Source organism: Silene latifolia, chromosome 9, assembly GCF_048544455.1.
Source record: "Silene latifolia isolate original U9 population chromosome 9, ASM4854445v1, whole genome shotgun sequence".
Classification (NCBI taxonomy): domain Eukaryota; kingdom Viridiplantae; phylum Streptophyta; class Magnoliopsida; order Caryophyllales; family Caryophyllaceae; genus Silene; species Silene latifolia.
This window is the reverse complement of record NC_133534.1, coordinates 86,766,790-86,786,637: the sequence shown is the minus strand read 5'-3', so window position 1 is coordinate 86,786,637 and position 19,848 is coordinate 86,766,790. Positions and strand designations below refer to the sequence as shown.

At 40.7% G+C, this 19,848-nt stretch overlaps 1 protein-coding gene across 1 annotated transcript; it reads right to left on the bottom strand.

The window, feature by feature from the left end:
- Positions 1 to 10,488: 10,488 nt before the first annotated feature.
- On the bottom strand, positions 10,489 to 11,497 carry LOC141598203 (chaperone protein dnaJ 20, chloroplastic). The gene has a single exon (XM_074418080.1). The coding sequence runs from the start codon at positions 11,295 to 11,297 to the stop codon at positions 10,650 to 10,652; it is 648 nt and encodes a 215-aa protein (XP_074274181.1). The 5' UTR covers positions 11,298 to 11,497; the 3' UTR covers positions 10,489 to 10,649.
- Positions 11,498 to 19,848: the final 8,351 nt, after the last annotated feature.

The following is a 19,848-nucleotide window of genomic DNA, read 5'->3' as shown; positions in this document are numbered from 1 at the left end:
TGGGTTTGGGTAGATTTGAATTACATATATGATTGGTTGAGCACAAGGATTGGAAATCTATAAGTTTGTAAAGGAAACAATTAGATTTGGTAATGGTTGGCAGTAATGGCTTTTCGTTTGGTTGCTAGGAGATAATGGAGGTACTACGTATTAATTAAGATTGTGTTGTGCTATTGATTCTCATAATATGGAGCTTAAGTTATACTACGATATACCGTGTGGACTTTGGCCTTGAGTTGAGCCTTATTTCATTCGGATTCTCATATATTGATTTTTGGTTCGTGTTGTAGTTAAATTGTCTAATCCTTGACCTGACTCGTGGGTGAGTAGCTTAGAGTTTTACTCGCCCGAGCATACCTTTGACTTTATATCAGGCGACCTGAGATACAAATTTTATGCTAATGTACCTGATGCCGAAAGTACGACTGAACCACCCAAACCAGACTTTGGGGAAGAGGTGAACTAGGAAGGGAATGACATAGAAGTCACCAAAATCAGAGTAAGCGCGACCTAAGGACTGTTAGGTTAGAGCTAGTAACACCATGATCGGTCTGTTATGAAACCGTGTAAACCTTTGGCTCCTTCTTGTTGTTCTTTAGTTTGATGTTGTGTTTTTAAGTTAAGCATGAGCTAAGTAATAAGTGTACTTGTTGACAATCAGTTAATTCCATAATAAAACCTTGTTTTCGACTTTAATGTTACTTTAATCTCTTATCATGTGTTCTTTTCTGTTACATGTTGTTGACAGTGATTTTGTTGCATAGGAATATGAAAGTTGAAAAGAGGTTACGAGGACGTAACCATGTTTTTAGTTGGGTAGGATTGTAAAATCTTAATGTTTATGTTGCACTGTTTGTAGATTGTGGTTTTGATCAAGTTGATGTTCCGTTGTGCGGTACCTATGCAAACGAGTTCTCTATGTTTTGTTCTTACTTCTGATTAGTTGGGTTATGTGAAGATGAGTTAAACTTCGGGACGAAGTTTATTTTTAGGAGGGTAGAATGTAACATTTCGTGTCTGTTATATTTAATTGATGTGTCAAAAGTGTGTTAACTGTGTTAGAAATGCGTGATGTCCGTATGTACGATAGACAATACCCCTTATGATGTTTGAGTACGGGAGCGAACTTCGGGACGAAATTCATTTTAAGGGGGGAAGACTGTAATACCCCGTATCTTATATAACCGATTAAACGAATAATATTATATATTAGTTATTATACATTTCATATTGGTTGCATCGTAATATCGTGAATGTTATTAAGTCGGGTTTATATCGTATATGTAGAGTCGGGCTACATCACATTTTGTCTTTTGGGTCAAGAATCGTATCACCCATCTACCCATCTACATTTACCCGATTACCATAACCGTTTAAACCATTTCCCTTACCCGGAACAAGTAACCATCATTTACCCTAAACCTAATCTAAGAGCTGCTCTCCCTCTCCCCTCTTTTAACGGTTGAGTCATTTCTAATTTCATTTTATCATTCATAAAACCATTTATAAACCTAGAGAGAGGGAGAGGAAGAAGAATTGTCGAGCCTTTCATTTGATTGAAGATTTCTCATCGATTCCAACCTAATTCGATCTCCCTGTTTGTAAGTCGATTTCATTCCATTGTTTATACTATTTTCAAGTGTTCGTCTTCAAAAAGTTTGAAAATAGAGTCCTGTTTATTTGATGTCTAGTTTAAGCATATAAAATCTCATAGTCAAATTCTTTATGGTTTGTCCTAGGCGATTTATTTATGAACCTGTCGCTGAAAAGTCCGCGAATCTGATTTGGTTGTGGAAAATGAATTGAAACCCTAATTTTTATGTCGATTCAGTTATGAGGCTTCTTCATAAATCATATTTGTATAGTCTAGATGATAATAGGATTTGGAATTTCTGAAAAATAATGTTTTAAACTCGTTTTATGAATCAATACTTTTTATGCGACGGTTTCTGTCAGTTTTTGGAAATCAGTCTGAAAACCCATGATACGTTTGGAATTGGAGAAAAACACGTTAGATATAATTTGTAGCTAAGACTCATGGGGTTCCAATCCAATTGGCCTTGTATCAATTTAATTTTTCTTAAATTAGTTATGTATTTTATTCCGAGTCTATCATGTGCTGGAAAATCAGGAAAAATAGTGTTTGTCCTTTAAGTTGATATTCCTATTAAGTTATGATGAGTCTAGGTTATGTGCATGATTATTTGATTGAGTAGGTGGTAATTATACATAATTATGTTATGTAGGTGATGGATATGTGAAGGATCATAATTGATTGCTTGTGTGCTTGGATTGCGAAAAGGTAGGGAAATACACTTTGACTTATTATCGTTGTTGTTGAATTATGTTGACTTGTTTGTGTTTCATATGACCAAACTGTGAACGTCGACTTGATTCGTGGTTATTGATTCATGTTATTATTCATATCCTAGAATGTGCTTGACTGAATTAATCGTATTGAGTATATTATCACAACATCCGGTAACCGGCATGATTCTATGATTTACCAGTCCAATGATATACATATTGTGTTGCATTAATTTCTTGAGCATTCATATGCATTGGAGATGGAGGAGGTTGTGGTGACGTGGTGTGGTGATGATGATGTTCTGATAAGGCCCAGGCGGGTTTTGCAGGACTTGCCCCAGTGTCCTCAACAAGCGAGCGGGATCGGCTACGGTCGATATATAGTCTACCGGGATCGGTATGGGTCAGGTTGTACGGGTTATGAGATATGAGTTGAGATGGAGATGGAGGTGACGGAGGAGCATGCATATCATATTTTGTTGTTTCATTGTATTCCCTACTCAACCTCATGGTTGACCCTGTGTATTCGTGAACACCTGTGACATCCAAATATTGGGGAGCAGACTTGACAGGTTTATGAGACAGGATGGGAGCTTGATGGGCGTGAGACACTGGATCAGAAGACTTAGTAGCTAGACCATTATTTAGAAGACTTTCACTTTTATTTATATTAGTTCCTTGTAATTTGATGTAAAAGAGGTTTTGTAATAATTAAGTTAAAGTAATTATATAATTTGCCTTGGAGTTTAATTTGTTATTCACTACCTCGGGAAACCGAGATGGTAACAGTCCGGTTTATTAGGGAATGTCTTGCTAAAGGCTCCTTCATAAATCGGGCTTCGGTGTGTAATCGCTTACTATGGAGGATGATCATCCGGTTACATTATTTGTTTGTCTTATCTTGATTGAACGGTACTGACCCCGTGTTGTTGTTTTGTAAAACCTGCGGTGATCCATTCAGGGATGGTGAGCAGATTATGACAGGTAATGCAGATGTTTAGCTATGGGACAGTCATGGGGAGTCATTACTCGAGTCTAGCTTTCGCCGTCAAGAGACTTAGCTTGCATTCTTTGTAGTTGTTAGACCTTTCACGGTTATACTTTGATTTGGTTTTGGAAACATGTAATCACTAACTCTTTATACTTTAATAAAGGTTGTTTGGAATTGGTAACTTTGATATGCTAACCTCGGGAAACCGAGATGGTAAGAGTCTTTCATGCTGGGGTAGTCCTTGGTAAGGTACCTTGGTATGAGGGGGTGTTACAAAGTGGTATCAGAGCCGAAGATTCTGGCACCTAAAACTAATCAATTCAATGAACATAGGGAGTCTAAATAAAATGAACCCGGGGAGAGTTGTTTGGAGCTACCACAAAGACTTGGGAGACGTCCCGAAGTCGCACTAAGGCCCTTACGATCTCTAACCGGTCACATGGGGGAGTCTTGGAAACTGTTGTATGTCAAGTCATGTATGTGTAGTACTTGTAACTTGAATTTTGTGGTGTGGATGGATGAAATGATTGGATGAAATGGTGAAAGTGATGGAATATGGTAATATATGAGAGGTGGATTGTGAATTCGTATATGATGGATCTTGAGCATGAAGAATGTGATCATTTTACCTGTTTGATAGAATCTTGAGCATGAAGTATGGTAGTCGTATTTGTACATATGAACATGATGATGTTAATGTTTGGTTGTTTGTAGTAGCATGTGATTAAGGTCATGCATCTATATATATGAATGTCATGTTTAATTTTCATGTGGGTATGATAAAATTTCAGTTATGTACTGGTTTCTTGAAGTATTGAGTTGTTGTTGTTGTCTTATGCATGTTCAAATTGTTTTGGTTTAGAAAATTTGATTTGTATAAAGATAGATTACGGAAGGGTTGTCTTACAACTGTCATAAGTCGAGTTCCAGGAATGATATTGCTGTGATTCCAAGTTGAGGTGATAGCTTGTCTTCTTACGATTCTAACGATAGGTCACATGCCGAGAATGACCAAGTAACGAGTGAGATATGACTATTTTACGAAAACTGGGCGATGCTGAGAACTGTGTTGGCACTCGACCGAGTAAAGTAATACTCGACCGAGTAAGGGCTACTCGGCCGAGTATTCCCAATACTCGACCGAGTAATCCTCTGTGACAATTGCGTTCGCTTCTGGAGTCGAAAACTCGGCCGAGTAATATAGTTACTCGACCGAGTACCTTGTACTCGGCCTAGTATGCCACGTACTCGACCGAGTACCTCAGTGGGCGACCATTTTGAGTCGGTGGCTATATTTTTACCTTAATTTTGAGTCGGTGGCTATGTTCTTACATTTGTTTTGGGTCGTGGGGTATGTGCACACGTATGTTTTGAGTCTTAACGCATTTTTTTATATATGCGACGGTCTTGATACGTAAGTTACCAAATGCTATGATAGGGAGAATGCCGACTTATGAGGGATAGGTGTTGGATATAAAGGACATGAGTTATATGTGGTTGTGAGGGATAGTGGAGCAAGAAAAGAGTAGATTGATGGGCTAATTGAGGTAAAGAGCATGTTTTGTGTGATATGATGAGTAACATAATCGTGTGTTGAGTAATATAAAAGTAAGTGTATATGGGCAAGGGTGATGTAAGTGTAAAGAAACGTGAGAATGAAAGATTGAAATGAGGGATACGAATAGTGGCATATTGGGGTGTGTAAGGATTTATGGAGGGAGACGGTTAGGATTGAGTTGCTTAAGGATATATGTGATAAAAGGTCGCTATAGAGAGATGGAAACGAATGGTATATAGTGGGATCGAGTTATGCCGCGATGAGTAGATAGTGGTTGATTTGGGAATTTGGAATATCATGAGGTGAGCCTAGTGTGTAATTCTTTAGGCAATTAACGGTATGAGATGAATTTTTGGTTTCCTAGAGATACGGCTTATTGAAGAGTAACCGTTAGTATGTAGACTTGATGGTGACAAGGGTGAGAGAGAGGCAAGATGAGAAGGGATAAATGATAAGAAAGAATGATAAGATATTGATATGAATTAATGGAATTTGGGTTGTGGAGTAACAAGAAGGTAATCGGATTATTAAGGAGTTAGGTAGAAGAAGGAAGAAGATAAATTATTAAGTGGTATTACTGGATGGAGGTAAATTGGGAGAACGTTGATCAAAGTTATGGGACATGGAAATAAGGAATCAAGGAAAGGCAAGATAGCATTATGAGAGGATGTGAGGTAATAGTTATATAAGAATTCAGGACGACATGTTAGTTGTCGGTCTTGAGGTATTAAGGGAGTAAGAAGCTGGTAGAGTGTTCATGCGATATGAGATTTTGGTGGGAGGTTAGGTTACGACGCGATAAAGGATAGAATTGAAACTAATGTTGAGGTAAATTTTGTTGATGGATTTGATGTTCGTCATTTGGGATGATAACCAAAGAGATGAAACGGATTGTGATATTAAGAAGTGATAGTAAGAGAGTAGTCACATGAAGGATGTTGGTGTCATAGTATTGTCACTAGTGGTTGAGGATGATGTTACTTTAGGGAAGTTATTTGTTCTAATGAGGTTGATTTTGTGGAGGTGATTAGTATGTTTGGTTGTGAGGGAGTATAAGATGTGGATATATGAGGTGTTCGCTGGAAGTTGAGTACTGATGTTATGGCTACATTTGCCAGAGGGGTGATAATTGTGTGTATGGGAGGATATGTTATGAAAGGCACCTGAGTTAAGTCCGGATGAGAGGTATTCATTGTCAAGTGGTAACTTACGTGATCAGGATTGGCTAGTTAGATTCGATTATGGGTCTATGAGGCGTGTAAAACTTTGTGTGAGGTCCTGGCCTCACGAGTAATGGTGTGGCGTGATAGATACGAGTTGTTATATGTGTGTCTTGCGTCATATGTTATACTTATATGTGTATGTATGATATCTGTAAGTAATGGTAAGAGGTTCCGGCCTCAAGAGTCATGGCATGGATAATATTCATAAGGTTGGTATTGGTGATCCCGTCTAATATGCCGCGTCGTGATCTGGTAGAGCAGTTTTAAGAAAGTCTTGTGGTCAAGGAAGTTGTGATCAGTCAGTGTTATGGGATTGTAAAAGTTGTGATGGCTATCGATATGGTTGTTGTGTCTCGAGTGGTGATCTGAGCACGGTAATTTGTGTGGTGATAAGAGTATTTTCGTGGTGTCATAGATTGTTGTTGGTTACTGCTATTTCATGTCAGTGTCGGTCGGGGCATATAAACCGTTGTTTTGTTTCTCGATGTTTCTTACCAGTGTCGGTATGGGTATGGTTCTGTTGTTGTCATGGTATAGTAATAAGCTGTTAATGGGACACGGTTGTGAGAGGTTGTGGAGTACTTTTGATCTTGTTTTAGATGAGACGTTGATGGACATAGTTGTGGCAAGAGATTGTGGAGCATGTGTGGTATTGATCTGGAACTACATGTGGTTTAGCACCTTTTTCTTGGGACAGCGAGTACGGAGTTTTAGGACTTAGTATCATGTCAAGTTAAGGGTGAGTTTTGTGGTAATAGAAGAGATGAACTTGAGAAGTTAATGTGAGTATGTGTAACACTTGAGGATTGTGAGATAAGATTGTGGAGATGAGTGTATATGTTTATAGAAGTATGTCGTTTTGTGGTAATGTAGAAGAGATGGAGTAGTGGTTATACTGAGGATTTTATGATATATGTTATGGGGGTACAGAATAATTGGGGGCACGAGAACTGTTAAAGAAAGAGAGTCCTGGATATAGGAATGGTTGGAGGTGTTGAGGTTATAGTGGATTATCGTTGACATGCGTTGATATTGAGGTTTATGGGAGGTATGACAATGGACCTAGTATTAGTGAGTTACGAGGACGTAACTTTTATCTTAAGAGGAGTAGGATGCGACAAAGGGAGTTTGATGATTGTACATGTTATGGTACAATTGGAAGTTTGAGTGTTGGTGTAGAGTAAGGATGGATTTGTGTTGGGGTTGATTTTATTACAGGTAATGGCAGTGCTTGTAGTAGTATGATGTTTAGGAGTGTGAGTAACGGATTGTGTGAGGATGTTTATGTGTGTGAGTAAACTTCGAGGACGAAGTTCGTTTTAAGGGTGGTAGAATGTAACATTATGTCTTGATGGTTGATCTTATTTTGTGGATTTTCTTGGTATTGAGTTGCTAGTGAGTGTTATGGAAGAAGGTTGGCAACATTATATTGTGGTTATTCGATAATATTATGGAGTCAGTATTAGGAGGCTATGTTGTAGTTGAGATGTTATCGTGAGCCGTGTTGTGGAAGTAAGCGTGGTTGGTGGACTTAGTGTTAGGTGTCCAGGTTTTATAGGTTGGGTTGGAACTTCGGGGACGAAATTCTTTTTAAGGGGGGAAGACTGTAATACTACGGATTTTATTAAGCTAAGTACTCGACCGAGTAGAGCCTACTCGGCCGAGTAGTGCTAAGTGTATGTTCTGTTTAGCTTCTACCGAGGAATACTCGGCCGAGTATGATGAATACTCGACCGAGTAGAGGATACTCGGTCGAGTATACTGTATACTCGACCGAGTATCCGGTCTGGCGAGTAACTGATTCGGAAGTAATTAGAACGATATATATTTCGTTAAGTAGTTTCCTAAACATAATTTACAAAACCTAATCATCGTATGACGCTCTAATCACTCCGAATCTCTCCTCTGTGTGTGTGGATAATCGTAGCAATCGCATTCGATCCTTTATTCCTCCGTCGGTAAGTCTTTATTCCCATGTTTGTTGATGATTATTCTAGAGTTTGTCTTTGATTATGAATTTGGGGGAAATGGGGTTTTGCATATAGTGTTTGCGTTATGTGATTGTTGATTATCATTGTTGTAGGTGACGATGTGGTATTTGTTATGCATATTGTATGATTGATTGCAGCATAGCGGATTGCGAAAAGGTAGGGTTTCCCTACTCAGTTACTGTTAATTGATTTAAGACTATGCTTGTGTTGTAATTGTTTTTATCTGCTGATCATCGGAGTATGGGTGTTGTGATGACGGTGGTGATGTGGTTGTGTTGTGACGGTTGTGGTGTTGTGACAGCTGTGATGCTGTGGTGTTGTGTGATTGTGGTGGAGTCACTTGCGGGAGTGGCTTCACACCCTAGTTCGCCCCCCGTGGAACCCGTCACGGGAGGGGATGTGCACATAAGGGACAGCGATTGTTAGTCGCTCGTTGATGAGCTGGACTTGGTGGGGATGGGCTGCGGTCACCCACTGGTGGAGTGAATTACCTGTTGCGATGGGTAATTTGGCAGGGCTACACACTTCGGTGTGTAGTCGGTTACTGTGGAGGATGATCAGCCGGTTACATTATTTGTCTGTCTTATCTTGATTGAACGGTACTGACCTCGTGTTGTTGTTTTGTAAAACCTGCAGTGATCCATTCGGGGATGGTGAGCAGATTATGACAGGTAATGCAGATGTTTAGCTATGAGACAGTCATGGGGAGTCATCACTCGAGTCTAGCTTCCGCCGTCAAGAGACTTAGCTTGCATTCTTTGTAGTTGTTAGACCTTTCACAGTTATACTTTGGTTTGGTTTTGGAAACATGTAATCACTAACTCTTTATACTTTAATAAAGGTTGTTTGGAATTGGTAACTTTGATATGCTAACCTCGGGAAACCGAGATGGTAACAGTCTTTCATGTTGGGGTAGTCTTTGTTAAGGTACCTTGGTATGAGAGGGTGTTACACTAACTCCATATTTGAGTTGACTAATAGTAAGAACATTTGTCATGGCCATTTGAGAAATTGAGAAGAATAATTTGAGAATAGTTTTACTGAATTTTTTTTACAGGGTGAAAGATGGAGAAAGATGTGGAACGTATGGAGAGGAAGTGAATGGGAATTATAGAGGAAAATAAAGAGGTTTATGGCAACTGTGATTTCCGAGAAGTTTATGGAGAATATAAAGAATTATGGACTGTTTTTTAATAAGGTATATTAAGGGTTTATTGTATAATTTATATTGTTTGTTGTTTTTTATGTAATTTATATGGGTTGTTCTTTTTTTGCAGTTTTTTAATAGGGTAGATTAAGGGTTTTATGTGTAATTTATGTAGTTTGTTGTTTTTAATGTAATTTATATGGCCTATTTTTTTAGTAGGTTTTTTTTTAATTGGGTCTGCAATGGGTATGTTGATGATTGTGTTTCTTATGGAAAATTGAAATCTGAAATCTGCTTGAATCAGCCGTTTTTTTTATGGAAAATTGGGCTGAAAATACCAAATTTTCACACGGTTTAATATGTGAATTGTGATTAGTGGTTTTTTTATGGAAAATTGGGTTGAAAATGCAATAATTGAACACAGTTTAATATGTGAATTGTGATTAGTGGTTTTTTTATGGAAAATTGGGTTGAAAATGCAATAATTGAACACGGTTTAATATGTGAATTGTGATTAGTGGTTTTTTTCACACGGTTTTTTAAGTGCACTTCAATTACTCGTTTTTTAATGGAAATTGTGCATTGTAATTACTGAAATTATGAATAAAAATTGCTTCTTGACACGGCTGACATGGCAGTGTGATTGGCTGAGAAAGATTGAGATTGTGAGAGTGAAGGAGAGGGCTTCTAGAGTAGTTTTCTGAAATTTGGTTGCGCCACATCAGCAAAGTTACAAGATTCTTTTATATATATAATGATATGTGGCATGGACATAGTTTTAGTAGAGATAAGACGGGTTTTAATTAAAGTTGTTTATGTGTCAACCCCTCCATTGAATCCTGCTGGTTCGGCCCGTAAAACTAATGAGTATGAATCTGACATTCAAAAAATGACCAAGCCTGAACTCGTTATATCCCATCCCATACATTAACCGGCTTGTCGGTGGGCCAAATATCAAAGGGGTGTCCTGCATGTGCCTCGCCAAATCCCGCATTTGATCGCCTCTAGTTTTCATAAAGAGGTTGCAACAATCTGTTGTTCTAATTGGGGGTAGTAGTGTAGTACGCCTGTTTGTTTGTAAATACCATTTGTATAACTTAAACTCCGTTCTTTTCGACTAAAAAGAGCTGAATTAAACTGAACAGAAATAAGAGTTTATTTATAAAGAGATAAACTTAAGTGAACTTAATTAAGCTGAAATTAAGTTCAAAAGAATACGGCTGAGTATAAATATGAATTGTAATTCTATAACAAAATAGAGTATTCCATAATAAAATCTCCTATATCTACCATCTATCATTAATTTAAAAGTATAGCATGGCAATACACACTAATTACAAAAATAAAATGAATACAATAAAATTGGTATGAGCCATAAGAGCAAAATTTATAAAAGTGAAAATGTTAGTAATTGAAATGGTGACTAAAAGAGTCATCTTTGACGGCGCATTCGAGCTCCGGATGAGGTGTTTGGTCTTGCACTTTTGTTCATACTTCTCTTGTTCAGTTCAGATGATACCTGGCTCTGCCACTTGCTTGTCCATACACTTTTCTCTTCTGTTGCCTGATTATTATTATTATTATTATTATTATTATTATTATTATTATTATTATTATTATTATTATTATTATTATTACAAGGGTAGACAATGTTTTTGGTAGTGAAGGACATATGATGATGCAGAGTAGAAAACAAATGAAGATCATAAACAGCACGTTTTGTTGGATCTGATAAGGTCTCATAAGCTTCGTTTACCCGAATAAAGCGTTCTGTATATTCCTTTACCCGGTCAGCTGGTGAGACGTCAGGGTGGTATCTCCTTGCAAGTTGTTTATAAGCTTGTTTGATCTCGGGCAGGCTGCCAGTCTCTGAAATGTCTAGGAGGTCATATAAGCTTGTTTGTGACCCGTGGTGGATACTGGTGTAACTTTCTCTGACCGTGGCTCGGGTCTTGAGTGTAACCCCGGTCTGGGTTGGGAAGGAGATTCGGAATGGTGAAGAGGGTGGTGATGAGACTCGATTCGGCGGGAAAGGGAATGTTGTGGGGGTGTGGTGACAGGGAATTCTGTTGCAATGCATTTTCTTCGAATTATGGTGGTTTGCTACTTTGCTAGTGTGGTGGTGTATGATTGTTTTTTTTTTTTTGACAACGATAAACTTTATAAATTAAAACTAGTAGAAAGTACATAGGTTACTTCAAAGTACAAACGAAGGGGCATAAGCAGCCCCAAAGCTACTTGACCTCCAAATAACCGAAGAAAAAGTACAAGTAGTTCTAATCGAAGAGACTAGGCGAATTTTCTTGAACGGTGGATGGTATGATTGTTTTGTTACTATAATTGTGTGATTGTGTTATATATAGAGGACTATACGAAGGAGGGAGCGAGGGACATATAAAGGGGTATTGACTAGATGAGTCAAGCCTACCAAAAATAAATATTAGACTTGATCGAGTCATGGGGGCCGATGGGAGGTATTGGCCGTCGTCTTTAGACTTGTCAAACGCCTTTTAACATGTTACGCAATACGCATTATCTCCTACGGAGTACTTCCTAACGTTTTTTCACGGTTTTTCAAGAGTAGGTATGTATAGAGTGGCAGATCCATACTAATATGGTCGCTGAAAGTTTTTGCCTTTGCTAAATTAAAATCCTTAAGTATTGTATATTAGATTTTATACCCGTGCGTTACACGGTATTTAAAAATATTCTAATTAAATGTGGTGCTATTTATTTTTATGCGTAAAATTGGTCATTTTAATGTTAAGTTGTGTATTAACATCAAAATTGAATATTGTCATAGGTAAGATTCTCATTTATTTATCAAGTATTGATTTTTATGCAAATAAAATTAGCAAATTTGGGATGAACATTTCATTAACTTGCCTTAATTATTATTGAAGGAGATTTCTCCATCTAGATTGAGCATGACATCAAATTTATTTTAATCTTTTGATGCCTGGAATATGTTGGAAGCAAATTTTGTACACGTCTTACAATTATAAAGTTGCATATTCTAAATTCACCTCAAACTATTAAATCTGTGTATACTACCATGTTAATTTATTGTGTAGTTTATAAGGAGTCATATTAACAAATTAATTTGGTGTTGAGGCTATATGTAGAGGTGGCAATCGGGTCACTCGGGTCGGTTACGGGTCAGGTCAAAGCTGGTCGGGTCATCTTCGGGTCGGGTCATTAACGGGTGGCAAGTCGGGTCGGGTCAGTGTCGGGTCAGGTTATCAGCATATATTTTATCTTATATATTTAGTTTTAGATGGTGATTTCATGTTTAAATAATGGGTGGGTGTATTAATTGTAGTATTAAGTGAAAATAATTAAGATGAATGTCAATTTGGTGTTATTTAAACCATTATTAAGCTAGTTCATTAACGGGTCATCTATCGAGTTGAGAAAATATCGGGTCAGGGGTCGAGTCGGGTCGGTTCAGGACGGGTTCGTGTTGGAGAAAATAAGGCCGATATCGGTTATCGGGTCGGGTCGGTTTCGGTTCAACCAATTTTCGGGTTGTATCGGGTCGGGTTTCAGGCAGGTCGGGTCGGGTCAGCTTTTGCCAGCTCTAGCTATATGAACAAAGTCGTCAAACATTTCAAATGCAAGATTATGGAGATAAAACATACAGACAACACCGACCTTTTGTAACACCCCCATACTCCGAGTGCCTTACCAGGACCACTCAGGTATGAAGACATCACCATCTCGGTTGCCCGAGGTATGATAATCAAATAGACAAAACAGAAACAACATTTATTATAAGTAATTTAATGAATAAGTACAATCCTTGAAACCAAACTGAAAGTACAATACATTATTCCCAAACTGTCTATTCTCAACTGAAACAGAAATAAAAGCTAAACTACAAATGGAAGACTCTATCGTCATGTCGTGGCCATCCCAGCTATCCCCGTATCATCTCTATACCTGCTCAATATCTGCTCACCATCCCCGAATGGATCACCGCAGGTTTTACAAAACAACACCGGGGTCAGTACTAATCACACAATCAATATAGATAACAACAATAAGACAAACAGACAATTTGAACTCACACACACACACAACACCACCAACTCCCATCATCTCAATACTTGACCGTCCACCGGACCCACCCGCCAGCTGGGGGACCGCACCGTTCCCACCTAAGCCCCGCTCATCGTACGAGCGATAACCCTGTCCATTAATGTGCACATCCCCTTTCGTGGCGGGTTCCACGAAGGGCGAAACTAGGGCGTGAGATCACTCCCGCAAGTGACCCCACTCAGCCGAGAACGCATCTCGAGAACCATCACAAACACAACCACAATCACAATCACAATTACAATTACAATTACAATCATCATATCAATCAACTAACCACAACACATCACCAATATCCCATTATGGGACTAATACTGAGTAGGAAATCCTACCTGGCAAGCACAACACGCAGACGGTATCTACAGCTGTCTCAAAACGCCTCTTCTACGAATTCTCCTCCTAACATATAACACATAAAGACTACTATTCAAATACTACTCATAACAATCCCCAAATCACAAATTAGGGTTTCATCAATCTTAACAAAACAGTATATAAATTATATTAAAAGCTTACCCTCGACGCAAGGAATCCAACGACACAAACTACGATACGATCCGACCGTCTGAACTCCGGGAATTGTCAAGAACGCGATTAGGAAGAAGACAAGTTGCTTTCTCTCTTAAACAGGTTTTAGGTTTTGTAAAAAGTGATTTAGAATAAAGACGAATTGATTTAAATACCTTAATCGCGTAATTAACAAAACCCGAGAAAAACCCCCGATAAACCGGACACTCGATCGAGTACCCCCCTACTCGATCGAGTGCCCCAGCTACTCGATCGAGTGCCCAACAGGTCAGAAACTATTTTATTCTGCAACATACCCTTACTCGACAGAGTAAGGGCTACTCGATAGAGTACCCCCAAGACCATAAATACGGAGTATTACAGTCTTCCCTCCTTAAAAGGAACTTCGTCCCCGAAGTTCAAACCACTACCAAACAAAGGTACTCCCATAAGCCTCCCGACTCGAAGGTCAACATAAACACAACGTAAAACATGCTACTAACCCAACTTATCCCGACGAACATACCGACACAACATATATAAAAGGGGTGTAAAACTCTTAAAAACTCTCGCGATCATCTCCTACCCCCCTAAAAGAAACAAGGTTACGTCCTCGTAACCATACATACCTGATCAAAAAGGAAAGGGTAACGCTCTTTCATGATATCCTCCGCCTCCCATGTAGCTTCCTCAGTCTCGTGGTTAGACCAAAGGATCTTAAGCAACACTGTCTCACCACTCCTGGTCTTTCTAACTTTTCGGTCTAGGATCTGCTTAGGCACCTCAAGGTATGATAAAGACTCATCCAGCTCCAAGCTCTCTGCCTCCAACACATGTGACGGGTCACTCACATACTTCCGCAGCTGCGATACATGAAACACACTATGCACTCTCTCCAAAGCAGCCGGTAAGGCTAAACGATAAGCCACTTCCCCAACTCGCTCTAAGATCTCATAAGGCCCTATAAACTTCTGACTTAGCTTGCCTTTCTTCCCAAATCTCATGACTCCACGCATAGGAGACACTTTCAGAAGAACCTTGTCCCCAACCTGAAACTCTATGTCCCGACGATGTAGATCTGCATAACTCTTCTCTCGTCGATCCCGAGCTCTCATCCGTTCCCTGATCATCTTAATCTGTTCCACCATCTCATGTACCATCTCTGGTCCTAAAACCACCGCCTCAAAGACTATCGTCCCAACAGATCGGACTCCTACATCTCCTTCCATACAAAGCCTCAAACGGTGCCATACCAATACTTTGGTGTGATAGTCATTGTTGTAAGAAAAAACTCTATTAAGTCCAACCTCTGCTCCCGGCTACCACCAAAATCCATCACACAAGCTCGCAACATATCCTCAAGAGTCTTGATTGTTCTCTCCGTCTGCCCATCCGTCGCGGGGTGAAATGTCGTACTCATCTTCAAAGGCTGTTCCCAACGATTCCTGCAACTCCTTCCAAAACCTTGATATAAACCTCGCATCTCTATCGGACACTATGTCCTTAGGGACTCCATGTAACTTAAGCACGTTCTTTCGATAGGCCATAGCCAGTTGTGCCTTAGTCCATGTATCTTTCATTGGAACAAAGTGAGCTGACTTGGTCAACCGATCCACTATCACCCAAATCATATTGTTACCTTGTTGACTCTTAGGTAAACCCACAATGAAATCCATGGAAATGGATTCCCACTTCCACTCCGGCACCTCCAAAGACTGAATCTTACCTTGTGGTCTTCTCTGTTCCCCTTTAACTCTCTGGCATGTCAAACAACGGGACACAAACTCACTTTGTCTCTTTCTTCATCCCATGCCACCAAAACGTTTTCTTCAAATCTTTGTAAAGCTTGTCTCCACCCGGATGAACTGAATATGGTGTGCAATGCGCTTCTGTCATGATTGTCTTTTTCAACTCCTCATCATTAGGAACACACCACCTACCATCAAACCTCAAGCTACCATCTCGTATGAATGGAAAACCGGACACCTGTCCCTTTCTCTACTCCAGCTCTCCACTCCACTATCTTAGGATCCAAAGCCTGTTTACCTCGAATGTCATCATAAAACTCCACATGTACTGTCATATCACCCATGGCATCCCCTTTCTGCATCATATGTATCCCAAAGCTCGCTACCTCATCTCTCAGCCTCATCAAAGATAGAGCTGTACACAAGGAATGTACACTCTTTCTACTCAAAGCATCAGCAACAACGTTGGCCTTTCCTTCATGGTAGATGATTTCCATGTCGTAATCACCAATCAGCTCCATCCACCTCCTCTGTCTCATGTTCAACTCCTTCTGCGTGAAGATGTACTTGAGACTCTTGTGATCAGAAAATACCTTAAAGATTGCTCCATAAAGGTAATGTCTCCAAATCTTGAGAGCAAACACCACTGCACCCAACTCCAGGTCATGAGTAGGGTAGTTCTCCTCATAAGGCTTCAACTGCCTAGAAGCATAGGCGATCACTTTACCATTCTGCATCAACACACATCCCAACCCATTCTTCGAAGCATCCGTATAAACCTCGAAATTCTCGCTCCCTTCAGGTAATGCCAAGACAGGAGCTGTGGTCAAACGCTCCTTTAAGGTTTGGAACGCCTTCTCACAACTCTCATCCCAACGAAACCTGTTCTCTTTCCTCATTAATGCTGTCATAGGTCTAGCTATCTTGGAGAAATCCTTCACGAACCGTCTGTAGTATCCAGCTAAACCCAAGAAACTCCTCACCTCAGCAACATTCTTCGGTGCTTCCCACTTTGTCACTGCCTCAATCTTCGCCGGATCCACAGCTACCCCATCTTTAGAGATTACATGCCCCAGAAAAGCAACTTTCTCCAACCAAAACTCACACTTAGACAGCTTAGCATACAACTCATGATCTCTCAACGTCTGCAACACTATCCTCAGATGCTCCTCATGCTCCTCTTTAGTCTTAGAGTAGACTAAGATATCATCGATAAACACCACTACGAACTGATCCAAGAACTGTCTGAAGATCCTATTCATCAAATCCATAAACACTGCCGGCGCATTAGACAACCCAAATGGCATCACCACATACTCATAATGGCCATACCTCGACGTGAAAGCTGTCTTCGGTATGTCCACATCTCTAATCTTCACCTGATGGTACCCCGACCTCAAATCGATCTTAGAAAAGACCGTTGCACCACTCAACTGATCAAACAGGTCATCTATCCTTGGCAAAGGATACTTGTTCTTTATCGTCACTCGGTTCGACTCCGTAATCTATGCATAACCTCAACGTTCCATCCTTCTTCTTCACGAAAAGAACTGGTGCTCCCCAAGGCGATACACTTGGTCTAATGTATCCCTTCTCTACCAAATCATCCAACTGCTTCCTAAGCTCCTCCATCTCCTTAGGACCCATACGGTACGGTGCCTTAGAGATTGGCCCCGTCCCTGGCTTCAACTCAACTGTGAAATCTATCTCCCTCTTCGGTGGCAACCCCGGAATCTCCTCTGGAAAAACATCTGCAAACTCTCCCACCACTGGTATCTCCTCAGCGCCGGGCTCTCTATCCGGTCATCTCTCACGTGGCACAAAATCGAGGACATCCCTTCCTCGAGATACGACTTCAAAGTGACAAATTTGCAATCAACTTAACTTTGGGTTTGACTAGAAACCCACGATAAGACACACTTACACCCTTAGGACCTCTTAGGGACACTCTCTTTTGATAACAGTCTATCTTAGCCTTATACTTTCCTAACCAATCCATCCCAACTATCATCTCAAAACCATTAAAAGGAAACTCTAGCAAGTCCACAGGGAAATCGACTTGCCCAACTATCAAAGATACATCTCTAAACAACCTCCCACACGATACAGACTCACAAGAAGGTATGAAAACTTGCTCCCTAACAGACTCATATACTCTCAAACCCAACTGTTTTACATGACTCGAAGACACAAACGATTGAGAAGCTCCCGAATCAAACAAAACAAATGTAGGAATACCATTAACAAGGAATGTACCGGTGATAACGTGCGCATCCTCCTCAGCTGCCTTCTGGTCCATCATGAACAACTTGCCATCGGTCTTCGCCCACCTCCCTGGACAAGATTAGGCGATGCGATCGGCTTAGCACCCGACCCTTGATTGTTGTTGTTGTTCATCGGTGTCTTCTGATAAGAATTACCGCCGTTGCGGTTGCCTCCACTCTGATAGCTCTGACCTCCTCGGTTTGGCCATGATCCAGCTGGTCTGTTGCTCGCAAAGCTCTGTGCAGGTCTCTGAAACGATCCCGGTGCGCTCGTGCACTCATGTCTCTTGTGGCCTACGCCACCACAACCAAAGCAGGTCACTCCCCCATTGTTGCTCACACTCCCACGACCTCGCCCAAAGGAAGTTCCAAAGACTAAACCCGAACTGAGAAGAAAATCCCTTAGATTGATTGTGGTTGCCTTTCTTGAAATTAGATTGGCCACCACCCTCACTCTCGACTTCCTCTTCTCACCACCGGACCTCTCCCCGAGCCATCTCCACTAGCCTCTCGGCTCTCCCACCCTCTCATATGCTTCCTTCACATCGCAAGGACTCCCACGGGTAACTTATCCATAATCTTCGTGGTTAGCCCTCTCTCAAACCTCAAAGCCAGATTCTCCTCACTCAAACCCATGTCCTCAGCATATCTGGATTTCTCATTGAACTGTCTGTAGTACTCACCACGGACATCTCACCGTCATCTTAAACTTGTCAAACTCCTCTCTCAACTTACTCCTCACATGTTCTGGTACGAACTCCTTCCTCACACCCTACGAAACTCCTCCCAAGGTATAGCAGGTAACCCCTGGTTGGTATATATCTCCTTGGCACTCACTTTCACCGAATCCCACCATTTGCCAGTGCCTCCCTCGGATAGAATGCAGCCGATCCACTCTCATCTCATCAGGACAGCGAACTAAGTCCAGAATGTTCTCCATCTCCCTCAGCCAACTATCAAGGTGGTTAGGCTCCTCAACTCCCTTGTACTCCTTCGGGTTAAACCTCGCGATATAGAGGCTGACTTTAGCATGGTCAACCTCCTTCTCCTTACTCTTATCCTTGTCCTCATTCACTCTCTTCGGGGTCTCGATGAGCGTCTTGGTGTTCCAACATCTTAACGATGTCATCCGTAGTCATAAGCTCAGCCCTCGCGTACAAGGCATTTCTCTTGGGCGGCATCTTGAAGCTATAGAAGAAAGGGATAAACATAAACACGCGTACTAAACCTCAAAACACGAACACGCGTTGCCCAGAACCCACTCGATCGAGTATCCAAACCCACTCGATCGAGTAACGGGCTACTCGATCGAGTGCCCCCATGTACTCGATCGAGTACCTAAACTCCAGAACCAAACAGACCTTCTGATCTCTAACCCACTCGATCGAGTGTCTAGGCTACTCGATCGAGTGACCCCCTACTCGATCGAGTACCCCTAGTTACTCGATCGAGTGCCCCAAAGCTCGATTCTGGTCTCAAATTCGCCAAAAACCTACCCGATCGAGTCAGTCTCACTCGATCAAGTACCCCCAATATGTAAGAGATACCCGCATATTACGTCACATACTAACATGCTAAATCTATATATCATAGTATATCATCATAAACATGTTACGCATCTTCTACTAACTACGAATTCATTTCATTACGCTATTAAAAGCCACATCGTAAATCATTCAACTTGTTATCACTCATTAACATGTTCAATCATATAATTATTCTCTTTCACATGCTCAACCTTCTACTTCAACACCAAACAATCAACACACTCCATCACTTTGTTGCACAAGTTAAACAATCACACAGACGACTCAACAAACACGTTCCCAAGTGACCGGTTCAAAGTTGTAGGGCGACCCCCGCGACTTTAGGACGTCTCCCAAGCCTTTGCACTAGCTCCTACAACTTCTACCCCGTGTTCATTTTAATTGACTCCCTATGTTCATTAAGTTCATTGGTTACAGGTTTCAGGATCGTCGCTCTGATACCATTTGTAACACCCCCATACTCCGAG